Source organism: Notolabrus celidotus, chromosome 4 (genome assembly GCF_009762535.1).
Source record: "Notolabrus celidotus isolate fNotCel1 chromosome 4, fNotCel1.pri, whole genome shotgun sequence".
Lineage (NCBI taxonomy): Eukaryota > Metazoa > Chordata > Actinopteri > Labriformes > Labridae > Notolabrus > Notolabrus celidotus.
This window is the reverse complement of record NC_048275.1, coordinates 26797424-26811932: the sequence shown is the minus strand read 5'-3', so window position 1 is coordinate 26811932 and position 14509 is coordinate 26797424. Positions and strand designations below refer to the sequence as shown.

At 43.2% G+C, this 14509-nt stretch overlaps 1 protein-coding gene across 5 annotated transcripts in view; it reads left to right on the top strand.

The window, feature by feature from the left end:
• Window positions 1-14509, top strand: part of march5 (membrane-associated ring finger (C3HC4) 5) — a 41905-nt gene that overhangs the window by 25765 nt on the left and 1631 nt on the right. For 4 of the 5 annotated variants that reach the window (XM_034681648.1, XM_034681645.1, XM_034681646.1 and 1 more), the window contains exons 4-6: window positions 7686-7816; window positions 7960-8143; window positions 8582-8748. In XM_034681648.1, coding sequence (XP_034537539.1) covers window positions 7686-7816; window positions 7960-8143; window positions 8582-8748 — 482 coding nt within the window. Of the gene's footprint in view, window positions 1-7685; window positions 7817-7959; window positions 8144-8581; window positions 8979-9073; window positions 9293-14509 lie in introns of all 5 variants that reach the window. The other variant, XR_004631002.1, reaches the window with a different exon arrangement.

Here is a 14509-nt window from a genome sequence, read left to right as displayed (position 1 = left end):
CCCATCTGTTCCTGAGCGCTGTTTTGAAGCCAATCGAGGGCGGCATCCATATTGGAAATGCGGAACTCAACCAGGCAGAGTGTGACATAAAGGGGCGGAGTTTGAGCCTCCTAGCCAACAGCTATTTGTTCCTGTCCGGGAGTCAAGTCCGTCATGCCCTTATTGGGGCAAAATAATTGCAGTTTATAACACTTCCACATGGGCTGCATAGTTTGAGACCGGAGGTTGCCGCTTGGGGAAGACATGCAGCAAATGGTGGAGGCCAGAAGTCAAGCATATGACCACTGCAACGAGGACTATAGCCTCTGTATACATAAACAAATGCAAAAACTTGGACGTTTCTGTGTTTGAATCAAGCATGAGGTCATCTGTGGGTTAAATCTCTGAGTTAACAAAAATATTTTCCCAACTTTTTCCAGGTTACTTTTTCATTGGCGTCATATCCAGAAAGTAATAAGATGAGCTATTGTGAGTGTTAGAACCATAGAGTTATTTGAGTGTATGTGCCTTTAATTGTCATGCTGCAGGTAATTGGTGCTGCCAAATGGGAGCAACTGAGCATGTGCGCTGCAATGAGTGCTTTCATCTGAGCAGGACAAGGAGCAACATTATTTTCTAACCGAAGCTTTGTTTTTTTTTAATATAGTTCTTGTCACTTTTGTGGAACTATAAGTTAATAGCGACAAGAGAAGTGATTTTGTTTGTCTATATTTTTAATAAAGTCTTGGTTTGTTTAATTTTATACGGCATTAATTTCATTTTTTAGTAAACCTATTTTACAATGTGCGAGTCGGAAAGATCACGTCCTGCAGAAGTGGCAATATATGGTTTTTTTAAAGAGTTGCCACTACAGTGAGCCTGGTTATGGATTGCTTATTAAATCAGGTTGTATTCGTTTCACATGACTTTGGCAAAGTGTATGAAAAAGGAAGCAACACTGCAGCACACTGACATAGGGGTATCTATACACTGGCTGTATTCCCAGCAGCACCTGCTGCAGCCGCCCCGTCATGCTAATTTGGCCAGCAGAATAACTGTGAGGACGCCGTGTCCTTGCAGCTCCTTCTTTACTGACACCCTGCCTACAGAGTAAACAAGCCAGCTGGAACTGTGTGCCAGCGTGCATGCCCACAACTGACAAATTGCACTTTTCCCCTCTCTCCTTCACATCCCTCCCCTCCCCTCTTTTTAATTATCTTAATTATGGAATCTGCTGCCAGCAGCTGAAATGGATTGCTCAGCTCTCTGTCCTGCCAGCGGCCATTAAGGGCAACCCAGTTCCCTCCAGCTGTGATGGCGTAATGCTAAGACAGGGAGAAAGCGAAAGAGGTTCCAACCCTGTCATCAAAATATGCCAAATAAATGCACTCAGGCAGCGCAAGATCGATCCGGTGTGCACACACAGGTGCAGTAAAAGTAGAGAGAGAGCTTCTGCATTTACAACTACTTAAGAAATAAAAGTATGGTACCTGCTTTATAATCCCTCTTACTGCCTTTAGCCTCCTTTCTCCAGAAGTGGTTCAGAGTAAAGACCTTTAGCATGGATTGACCTGTGTGCTAGAGTCACAGCTTTTATAGAGCCTGCTGCAGAAATAGGTGCACAGCTAACAGTGGATGAATTGTACACACGCTGTGGAAAGTACTTCTGGGCTGGCTGTACAAACAGGCTAATAAAATCTGACTTATGTCCTTACTGTAAAAAGCCATAACCTTAAAATAACTGAGCGAGCCCAAAAAAAGACATCAGAAAGCTGCAGCTACTTTTACACCTGATGAAAAGACTGCAGCCACAAATGTCATGCTTTGACCAATGAAAACTTGACTTCATTACACTGAGGCCAGGCTATGATCACTCTAAACTGAAGTGAGATTGTGATCAAAATGTCAGTAGATGTGTACAGTGATACATTTAAGACGATTCTTACTCAACATGGAGAGTGTATCATCCTGTTACCTTGCAGAAATAGACAGCCAGTTTACAGTCTTTAGTTTCCATGTCAACACTCATTACTCTGAGAGGATAAGGAAAAATAATGCCGCCCTGAAAAGGCAGCATAGTGTCAGGATGTCCATCAAGCATTGTCCACCAAATAAGTGTTGGAGAGAGACTGATTTATGTCCCCTGAAACTTGGTTATTATTGTTTTAGCAGTTTTATAGGTGACATATCACGCTTTTTTCATCAGTATATATTGGTCTAAGAGGTCCCCAAAACATGCCTTTAAAGTTTATGATCAAAAAAACACTTTGAAATCAGATTTTGGCATGCCTGAAAAGCCCTCTTCTTCAGCCCTCCTCAGAACAGTCTGTTTTCCCTCTGACCACGCCCCCTCAGGAAGTGGATGTGGTCTCGGCTCTCCAGCACGTTGATCTAATGTTTACATGTTGGCTGAATATACACGGCTGCTCAGAGATCACGTTACTTCAACCCTCTGAATCTGATCCAGAATCTGCTCCTGACGGAGAGGTGCCTGTAGCAGGACCTTTCTGAACCACTGGTCACAGATTTAGTGTTTCTTATTGTTTTATTTGTCAGTATGTCGACGTGTGTCTTGGTACACAGCTACGAACATGTAGCTATGTGGCTATGCTAACTAGCGCTAGCACTTATCCATGATAAGTAAAAATCATCCACTAGATCTTCAAATCTGCAGACGTGGGGAGTAAAACCGACCTTTGTGTTTATTAAGACAGCCTACAACTAGCATGCCTCCCTCCTAAGCTCCTTGTTAGCACACATTTGTGCAGGTAATGAAAAACGGAGGGGGGATTCAGTATTAGTTTATACAGTCTGTGGGCTGAACAAGCTCCGAGCTCTGACTCCGTGACAGACCGGATATTGTTGTTACGTAACAAAAACACGGAAGTCTGAAACGGCTCGTTTCACACACATTTACAGAAAGGTGGAGAAATCAAAACAGGGGCAGAATGGATTTTTTCATTCTCGGGGGGTTTGTAGACATGCCAGGGACACATATTTCAGGTAGAGAACCATTAAAAATTCGATTTTGCATGATATGTCACCTTTTAATCACCGGGTCTGTTTGTAGTTTGATGTTAAAAATCTTGTAAACAATCAACATTGAAGGAATCCTTAATGCCTGGCACACATTACAGGATTCTTCAAACCTCCACACATTTAGAGACCACACACTTGATGATAACAAAAGACAGATCGCACAAGATCTCTCTCTTCTGATCTTACAGAGGTTGTTTTTGAAACGGCCTGCTACATACTGCTTACTAGTGTAGTAGGCAGTAGGTATTGCCTACTACATACTACTTCATTACAGCTGTGAGTTTTCCCCGGTGCCATGTTTTTGTTTGTCTTTACTTCGAGTCAGCTCACGTCTTGATTGGCTTTTGCCCTGGTACAAGTGACATTACACACTGTGCATGCTCGGCTCCTCTCGGAGCATCCCACACACTACGGGATTTCTAGTCACAAATATTAAGTATGTTCATTATTTACGATTTCTCCTTCTGAGGCCTTCCGAGCGGCTCCAACCGGACAAAATCACTCTTAACACACCCCACACCACAGGACAATCAGACACAAAGTTGTTTGCAAACATCAGACAATCCGGCCTTTGCTGGCTTTGATCGTAAGGGGGAGATCGGGACAAAAGTCAGCCCGATTATCCTGTAGTGTGTACCCGCCTTAACTTAAAATGAGGTTAGAAAGAAGCTGATCTGAAGTTAGAGTCAGCCTCTTCCAAACTAACCTATGTCCCTGTGTCTGTTCAGAGCAGAAGACAGAGAGAGACTGATCTTTAACATGACTCTGATGTCTCTGCAGCTCTGGCAGCAGCCTGTAAACTCCAGCATAGCTGTCATGAATGTGAAGTGATGGAGGCTGTCTATACTCCAAGGTCGACATTTTTTCTCCTACTCTGTGTGTCAGCCTCGGAGCATAAATGAAAAGGATAATATATTTATCAGTTTGCAGCTGACACACCAGAGGGGGACGTGTTCTTGAACCAAGCCCTGCTTTCACAATGACCAATGACTCAGCACCGTTTTCACGCCACTTCACATCTTTATTTCTCAACGAGACAAGACACGTGTCAGATTCACTGTTTTAAAAATAAGATTATAAATGTCAGCCTTCCCGAGAGACGAGCGTGGTTCTTTGAAAGCCTGCTGAAATGACCTTCAACCACTTTTATGAATGTGCCCCATCTCTGAAAAGTAATCCAACATCAGATGTCTAATGGGAAAAGGTCTTAAAGGCCTGAAACTAACAGACTGTACACAAACTGTCAGACTGTGTGTTTGTTTCAGAGACAGACTTATTTATGAAACTTCTGTTAAAGCCCCTAAAGAACTGTCCTTCATCGTTTCAGCTTTAGAATCATGACTCAGCAACTTTACAGAAACCCATCAAGCTTGGTTACATTTAACTACACTACTCATGCAAAATAGACATTCAGACATTCACTGCAGCTTAAGTGGAAGAACACATTAAACAGTGTTAATAATTGTTAGCATGTTCAGCTAACTATCTTAACTACTGCACCTGCAGTACCTGGCAACAGTAACCATTGCAGTCACTACACATAGGTACAACCAGGGCGTAAAATGAACACCCGCAAAGCGCCAATGGCGGGTAGAAAATTTGTTTGGTGCGTAAAACAAAAACACACACCCGCCGGTGGTCGATGGAAAATATTGTATTGCCTGTGAGGTTTTGTTTTCATACTTGCGCTCATTTCTGCCGACTGTCAGGCTATTTTGACCCTTGCGGCGTGCTGTACTTGTTTTGTGGCGTGACGTCAGCTACTGAAGTTCTATTCATTACCTTTGCTTGAAGAAGCACGGCTGGAAGAGCGTTTCGAGGAAGATGTGGTGACATATTCCCGGTGTGAAGCCACCACAAACAAAAAGGATAAACAAAGAGGCAGAAGACGATCAAGATGAGGAACAGACAGCTAAACGGAGTAATGTCACTGTACGACGTTTCAAAGAAAACTGGAAAATTGATGAAGCTGGCCAACATCAGTCCTGACTGACTTACAACCTGTCAATCCACACCATGAGCTGCAGTCTTTGCCGCAAACACACAAAGGATAAAGAAAAGCAAAACCCATTCGTTGTTAGCACATCGAACATGAACTTTGGCCGGTGACTATTTTTTTGGGCGTTTTTTGAGGTCACTAGCCTATGGCAGATGAGGTAAAAAGTTAATTTTACACCCTGGGTAAGACCCAATATACTGCTCTTGCTCCTGGATGCCAGTTGAGTGGATCCTAACAAAAGGAACTCTGTCCAACTATTTAGATTTTAAATTTACACACCACCAACCCTGACCTAGTGATTCAATGAAACATAACAAATCATAAAGATATGATGTGTAAAAATTAACCATCTTTGATAGTTGTATTATCAGTGAGCAGAAGCTGTGGTTGCTGCTTGTCTACTCTCTTAAAGTTTTAAATGTGCAATCTGGTATGTAGTATTGACCAACCATGTATCAGCAGACTTTGGTCTATGCAGAAAGATAGTAAGTATGGAGAGCAAAAACAGACATTTTATCCACCATAAGTAGTCATTTTCATCTCCTCATGAGGACAGATGTGACAAAGCTTGTTGTTGATAAGTGTTTGCACACTCTCTTGTAGAGTTCAGAGCCATGCAGAAAAATATTGAAGTGATAGTAAACTGTACCTGGGTTCCAAGTGTTGCAGGTGGCTGAATCCCTCGTTTTTGAAACATTATGGGTTACTTGTCCAAACCATGTATCCAAAACTTTCCCCGTTTTTTCACACTTTCAGACCATCTCTGAGAAGTGTCCTGTGTCTGTGCAGTACAGCCAACATGGCTAACTGCATCGTTTTGTCATCTGCTTTTGTTTGGTTGAACTCATTGATGATTTTTGAGATGCGTCATGAAACTGGTTGTCTTATATTTTGCTACCCTACTGCCAACCCTCAAAACATTAGCTTTGCTCATATTGCAATGCTACTGGAGTTGTTGGCGTAGCAAGCATGAAAAACCTCCAAGCTGCTGAGCCTCTGTAGTTAACTTCCCCCGTGCTACATTAGCCCTCTGCTTAACAGAATGCACAGACCTGCCAACACTTTGCCTGATGATGTGGTATGCACATATGTTTGCTCAGGGCTCTTCACTAACTTTTCCACTGGTAGCACCGGTGCTACCAACTTTCTCTGTTGGTTGCACCCTTTTTTGGGGGGTGTACAGCATGACCATGCATGCTGATAAATAGTTGTCCTAATTGGCATATCGTAGTTTCGTATGAAGTAAAGATTGACAGTGACCTGAGTTATGATAGTTGCAAAATATTTGACTGTGAATATGAAGTTTGTCTGCAACAAGCAGTGGCTGACACTGCTTTTTTTAAGCTATTTTGGGTGAATCGAGTACTGATTAATTGATTAAGAACATACTCGAACACATTTTTTTGTTTTGATTTTCTATCACGTGGAACAAACATCATGTGGTCTCATATTTCGTTCCGCTATCAAGGAGGCATTTTAAGTTTAAAGCATGTTTTGATGTGAATTAGCTTACTAAAGGTGTTTCACACAGAGGAGAAAAAAAGGTGGTCGCACATGCAACCATTTTGGTCGTAGTCTTGAGCCCTGTTGCTGTTAACACAGAATAGCTGGAATAGATCTGCAACATGGATCAGCTGTTCGTCACCGATACCCGATCTAGCCTTTTGAGTCGGTATCTGACCGAGATCTGGTACCAGGATCAGATCCTTAATGATTTGCAAGCTAAAATCAGCTGCTTCTGATTGAATGAACCAAATACCAACAGCAGCTCTGTCTACAAACATATCATTATCTCTGAGATGAACATATAGGAAAGTCAAACTGATGTGAAGTAAACTGTGATGTTAGAAGTAGAGATAGTAGCTGTACCCGACTGTTTAGTGTTTTGTATCAGATCCTGCACTCAGCACACAGAGGCCGGGTGCTGTGTGCTCTCCTCCCTCTGACTCCTGGGCCAGTTATTAATAGGATGTGTACGGGTCTGTCAGGTTTTCTTCCTGTAAATATTGCATGATTTCCCTCAGGTCGGCCTGAGAGAAGGATGCAGCAGAGATGATTTCAGACAGGGTGGTGCTCTGAAGGCACGTTTGGACTTTAGATTAATCCTCACTACGTGCTTACATGAGAAGCAGCCCAGTTATTTCTGACCCCGGTGGAACCTGCCCTAGAGCCTCCTCCCTGTGTGTCAATAACCCTGCAGTACAAGGTGTGCTCCATACCTGACCTGCTTCTCTCTGACTCTCACATGACTGCATTGTTGTCATTTTCTTCCTGCTTGGCCTCGTGGTGTTTGTTCAGTCGGAGCTTCCTCGTGTCATTACTTCTTTTACTTGGCTCAGAAACTTTCTGTTCGAAGGTCCCCCTGCTGGTTACACTCCTCCGGCTCTTTAACTCCCAGCTGGACTTCGACACTTCGCTTCCTGTCTTCCTGGAGATGAATGAAGTGTCTCTGTGGTTGTCTGTCAGCAGCAGTCTCATGACCCCTGCTGTACAATCAAAGTCTCCTCTTTGCATTATCCTCTGCGAGCCTCTCGTAGTCAAGAGAGTGTTCACGTCATGATGAAATGATTCTCATTTAATTGTTGTTGGTCAGCTCTGATATCACTTTAGATTAATTGTTTACATCAGGCTGATTAGGGACTCACTCTCATCCGTCCACCTCCTTCAGGTCCTGTGGTCTATGTGCTGGACTTGGCTGATCGGCTCATCTCTAAGGCGGGGCCCTTCGCTGCTGCTGGCATCATGGTGGGCTCCATCTACTGGACCGCCGTCACCTATGGAGCCGTCACTGTCATGCAGGTAGGACCAGTTCTGGTTCACCGTTTAGTGCTGTCTGGTTATATTTTGGGCTTTTTTGTGGTTATTTTATTTTATTTAAGACTCAACTAGTTTTCCTCCTTTGCTTCTGGATTTTCCGATCTGACCTCCCGTCTGCTCTCCAGGTGGTCGGCCATAAGGAGGGTCTGGACGTCATGGAGCGGGCCGACCCTCTGTTCCTGCTCATCGGCCTGCCCACCATCCCTGTTATGCTGATCCTGGGAAAGATGATCCGCTGGGAGGACTACGTGCTGCGTCTGTGGAGGAAGTACTCCAACAAGCTGCAGATCCTCAACAGCATCTTCCCAGGTTAGGACACATCATTACATTTTTTCAATTTAAATTCAATTTGCTTTATTGGCATAAACAAAGACATGTTGCCAAAGCACATACATTATATATATTAATTGCATATTATATTCATTACATATATATTCATTACATATTTTATACGCATTAATGAACAATGGTGTACAGCATATCTCAATGTCCTCACTTGATGCGGTATGCTCATAAAACCTTCACCTAAAATCTGATATTATAGGATGGTGCGTCCCTCGGGCTGTGACAGGCAGACACATATTTAGCAGCCAGAGGAGCTGCTGACCCTTCCCCCAGGAGAACTGACGCACTCACAGATGTGCTTATGTGTTCACACAGCTTCTTGTACTGTTGATAAAAGCACAGAATGAATGAGACATTGTTGTTTTCAGTTCTTTCTAACTCTCTCCTCGCTGCTCTCTGCAGGGATTGGCTGCCCGGTTCCTCGTATCCCAGCAGAGGCCAGCCCCCTGGCAGATCACGTGTCGGCCACGCGGATCCTGTGCGGCGCCCTGGTTTTCCCAACCATCGCCACCATCGTGGGGAAGCTAATGTTCAGCAGCGTCAACTCCAACCTACAGAGGACTATCCTGGTGGGTACAGTGGGTCACCTTCATGTCCAACAAACATGTGAACGCACAGAGAGCCTGTAGAGTCATTTTAGTACATGTGTGCATGTACTTCACAACATGATGAAACCTGCATGAGGGGCTACAGCAAACTTCTAAGAAACATTGTAATCCATGGAACTTAACAACACCTCATGGAGCAGCATCAACCATGAGTAAAGATACCAGAGCACAGGGATTCTGTAGCTGTGGAGGTGAGATCCTGCACAATGTCCTTATATTTCCTCTACTGACGTAAAGGCAGTACAGCATCACGGCTGGATGAAATGATAATAATGAATGATTACAGAACAGGAGAGAGCCCTCAGCCAGCATCGAGGACAGAGAAGTAACCTGAGTGGCTCATGTGATCCGGCTGCACTGACACAACTGAACACTGTGTCCTCAACCGGTGAACTCAGTGACTGCAGACAGGTAGAGTCAGACAGAGAGATGGCCTGCTGACTGAGAGTCTCTGAGGCAGAGAGAAAGAAGAAACCCTATCATCAGAATCACCAATCATTGCAGGGTAACAACACTTTGGTGTTTTTATGTCGCACTTTCTATTTTGTGCCCAAACATGGCTTTAGGTTGAGCTGTGTGCAGCTGCTGTTAAAAAAACATAGCTGTCTCTAGACCACAAGCGAACAAAAACTGCTCTATAAATCAAAAAGTCACCATTTGTGATTTATTATTTGTGGAATGTTTTTTTGGGGGGTGATAAAGCTGAAACAGCACAGCAGTGATAGATCATTGTGTAGGCCTGCAGTACAGTGGAACATTTACTGTGTGCATTAACCCTGCAGAACATAGTGATTATGATATGATGTGCAAAAAATCACAAATGATGACACAGACTGTCTAAAACATGGACACAGTCTCAGTGATATCATCCGGTACTTTCTGAAGAGGTGTTATGAAATAAACAGTCGTCAAAATGCTGTCTCCAACTAACTTCCAGCTAATTCAATAAATGGCAAAGAGAGTGAGACGAGACTGGCCCTCATTAATTCCAATTTAAAAAAAGAATCCCTTTATTGAACCAGGCTGCACACATGTTTAATTCTGCTGTATGAAATGGTACTAATAGGGCTTCCTTATTGGATCCAGCTTCAAGTGACACTCAAGGAACTGCAGATTTTTGCACTTCTGCATTAGCCTAATTTTCAACACCAGCAGTCGCCTCTTGATATTGAGTTGTGTATATTAGCTATTAGTTGAAATTCCCACGTCTTCATCTGAACATGTTAACTGCAGGATTAACAAAGTATCAATGTCCATAACACACCTCATTTGAATCCAAAATAATCCAAACAGAAGAAGTTATTTTTCCTCACAAACTTTCCTCGTCCACTCGTGCCCTCACCAACTTACCTCCAAACAACCAGAGAGTGGTGGATGTCTAGCTGAAGCCCTGAGATGTTGAATGTTTGCGTACTGAGCATGCTTGGATGGCTCTTGTAAATACCAGAATCAGAATCAGAATCAGAATCAGCTTTATTCGCCAAGTATGCTTGAACACACAAGGAATTTGACTTTGGTAAACTGTGCTCTCTTTGTACAAGGCATAAGAATAGGAATAAGAATAAGAACTACAATAAAAAATAAAATGAAAATATAATAACAATAACCTTAGCTATAAATACAAAGAAACAACAAATAGCTTGACTAATATGTACAGGCTAAAATAATATGATAAAGTGCAGTGGTGAGTTGCAGAGGTAGTTTTACATTATAAAATAGAAGTTAAATAATACAAAAAATAGAAATATGGAATTCTGCTTGAGAATTGTTGCATTGTATATCTACATGTATATTTACAGAGAGTATTTATCTGACAGGTATGACACTGTTATGGTTTAGTGTTCATCAGAGTGACAGCCTGGGGGAAGAAACTGTTCTTATGGCGGGTTGTTTTGGCGCACAGTGATCTGTAGCGCCTGCCGGAGGGGAGGAGTTTGAAGAATTTGTGTCCAGGGTGTGAGGGGTCAGCGGTAAATACAACAGTGTTTCTGAAATGTATTTCAGGCAGTGTTCTGTGATGCATTTCTCACATGCATGTTCATACCATAGACTGTATATATATAATGGACAGTGTCGCTCCACCTTTTCCCATTGTACGGTCTTGAAGCCAAAATATCCCGGTCCAGAGCGCAGACATCTTGTAAATTTTCTTCAGCCAGAGTCTGTGCAGTAGGGAATTTGTGTGTTTCCCCGGTAACGAGCTCCGCCCTACAGCTTAGCGTCACGAGGTCCTATGGATTTCTGTCTACAGCAGCTGTCAATCAAAGCAAACACGGATGTAAAACCTGTTTTTTTAACCTCTAATAACTAACGAAAAATAAACTTTTCAGAAAAAAGAGCCCTTGAACACAAAACAGTCAAATAATAACTACATATCACCACAGCATACGGATGTGAGAAACATTCATATGAGGTGTATTTATTTTTCAAGGTTTGACGGCAGCCCCATTCAGATGACCTATACTGCAGCCAGCCACTAGGGGAAGCAGTTTTTGTGGAAGCCTCATTTTGAGCGGAGCAAGCTGACGTCCATTTTATATACAGTCTATGGTTCATACCGTGAGGTAGAGGCAGTGGCGTAGAATAGAGCTGAACGATATGGAAAAAATGTCATATCTCGATATTCATGCCAGATACCTTGATATTGATACAATACGATATGACTATGGGTTCAGTGAAAACTAAGCATTTTTCAGAATTCTCTCTCTCACACACACACACACACACACACACACACACACACACACACACACACACACACACACACACACACACACATACTGTCTCTCTCTCGCGCCCTCTTCTAAACAAAGTTATTAAAATAAACATAGTTAAACGTACCTATCGCCAGGTAAAGCCTGTGTCCAAAGCACTGAAGACGCGTCCAACCATTCACCTCCAAAGCTTTTATCATGTTGGATGCGTTATTGGTGGTCACGCAAACCTGTTGGTTCAAATCTCAGTCCGCTAGTGCACCTCTCATCTCATGTGCTATAATATCCCCAGTATGCTCCCCAGGGAAGAAGGACGTCTGCAGACATAGGGTCTTGAGTTCGAAGTTTGTTGCTATAAAATGAACTGTTAAACTGATGTAAGGTTCAGTCGTCCGGCTCGACCACAGGTCCTTGGTTGTGGCAAAATGATCGATTTCACGGAGCTCGGATTAAACTTTCCTTCTACATTCGTTGTAGAGTTTGGGAATGGCCACTAGATTAAAATATGTTCGGGATGGTATTTTGTAACGCCTGTCCAGCGTCCGAACCATTTTCTGAAAAATGTTTCTTAACTTTCACTTTCTGTTTCCCAGCTGTGTGTAGTGTATGTGTGAGTGTGTGTCTCCGTCTCCCTCGTGCCCTCCCTCTGATGTTTGTCATTGGCTGGCTTCAGCTGCCAATCAACGGCAAGCATGACATGAGGTTTGTGGTTGGCTGGCCTTAGCTATACATGTTAGGGCAAGCATACGTGCAGGGCAAGCGGGGAAAATCTCGTTGATATCGTTGATTTTGCGAAATGAATATCTTGAATGTTCATATTGCGATAACGATATACAGTGGGGCAAAAAAGTATTTAGTCAGCCACTGATTTTGCAAGTTCTCCCACTTAGAAAGATTAGAGAGGTCTGTAATTTTCCTCAGAGGTACACTTCAACTATGAGAGACAAAATGAGAAAAAAAATCCAGGAAATCACATTGTAGGATTTTTAAAGAATTTATTTGTAAATTATGGTGGAAAATAAGTATTTGGTCACCCACAAACAAGCAAGAATTCTGGCTCTCACAGACCTGTAACTTCTTCTTTAAGAAGCTCTTCTGTCCTCCACTCGTTACCTGTATTAATGGCACCTGTTTGAACTCGTTATCTGTATAAAAGACACCTGTCCACAGCCTCAAACAGTCAGACTCCAAACTCAACCATGGCCAAGACCAAAGAGCCGTCGAAGGACACCAGGAAGAAAATTGTGGACCTGCACCAGGCTGGGAAGAGTGAATCTAGCATAGGCAGGCAGGTTGGTGTGAATAAATCAACTGTGGGAGCAATTGTAAGAAAATGGAAGACATACAAGACCATTGATAATCTCCCTCGATCTGGGACCCCACGCAAGATCTCATCCCGTGGGGTCAAAATGATCATGAGAACGGTGAGCAAAAATCCCAGAACTACACGGAGGGACCTGATGAATGACCTGCAGAGAGCTGGGACCGAAGTAACAAAGGCTACCATCAGTAACACACTACACCGAGAGGGACTCAAATCCTGCAGCGCCAGGCGTGTCCCCCTGCTTAAGCCAGTACATGTCCAGGCCCGTCTGAAGTTTGCCAGAGAGCATATGGACGATCCAGAAGAGGATTGGGAGAATATCGTGGTCAGATGAAACCAAAATAGAACTTTTTGGTAAAAACTCAACTCGTCGTGTTTGGAGGAAGAAGAATGTGGAGTTGCATCCCAAGAACACCATACCTACTGTGAAGCATGGGGGTGGAAACCTCATGCTTTGGGGCTGTTTTTCTGCAAAGGGGACAGGACGACTGACCCGTGTTAAGGGAAGAATGAACGGGGCCATGTATCGTGAGATTTTAAGCCAAAACCTCCTTCCATCAGTGAGAGCATTGAAGATGGAACGTGGCTGGGTCTTCCAGCATGACAATGATCCCAAACACACCGCTCGGGCAACGAAGGAGTGGCTCCGTAAAAAGCATTTCAAGGTCCTGGAGTGGCCTAGCCAGTCTCCAGACCTCAACCCCATAGAAAATTTGTGGAGGGAGTTGAAAGTCCGTGTTGCCCAGCAACAGTTTCAAAACATCAGTGCTCTAGAGGAGATCTGCATGGAGGAATGGGCCAAAATACCAGCTACAGTGTGTGCAAACCTGGTGAAGACTTACAGGAAACGTTTGACCTCTGTCATTGCCAACAAAGGTTATGTTACAAAGTATTGAGTTGAACTTTTGTTATTGACCAAATACTTATTTTCCACCAGAATTTACAAATAAATTATTTCAAAATCCTACAATGTGATTTCCTGGATTTTTTTTTTTGTATTTTGTCTCATAGTTGAAGTGTACCTCTGATGAAAATTACAGACCCCTCTCATCTTTCTAAATGGGAGAACATGCAAAATCAGTGGCTGACTAGATACTTTTTTGCCTCACTGTATCATTCTTCCCTAGCGTAGAATTGTGTATGGACCATAGGGATGTCTCCTTACCAATCTCAAGCGATGGCTGAAATGTCCCCCCCACCAATATTAACGTTGAAGGGGGAAAAAAAATGCACTTCATGCAACACACAAAGGGTTAAATCCTTTCCCACTTCGGCACCGCCTCCCAAATATGTCTTTGAGACCGGTCTGTTTTTTGGTTGGCTAAGCTCCCTGTAGGTCAGTGCTTCCCAAACTGTGGGGCAGCGCAAAGGTACGACACTTGAGGAGGGCAGAGCCACGCTCATCTAACAGTTCTACCTGCTTCAAAGTGTGTTTACACTCTATTTTCTAAAGTCCAAAACGTGTAGGATCGATGGCTGTAAGCTGTGACTTGAGGCAAGATGAAGAAATGTAAATAATAAAACTCCTGCAGGCCACCACTAATCGAAGTTAAGCTACTACAAGGATTAACGTTTCCGCAAAATATTTCACAAAAAAGTCCCCTCATGTTACGTAGTCCAAAAAAACTTTACCTTGAAATGGCTATATCAGGAAGCAGCATGTTGTCAGGTGTAGTATCTTGAC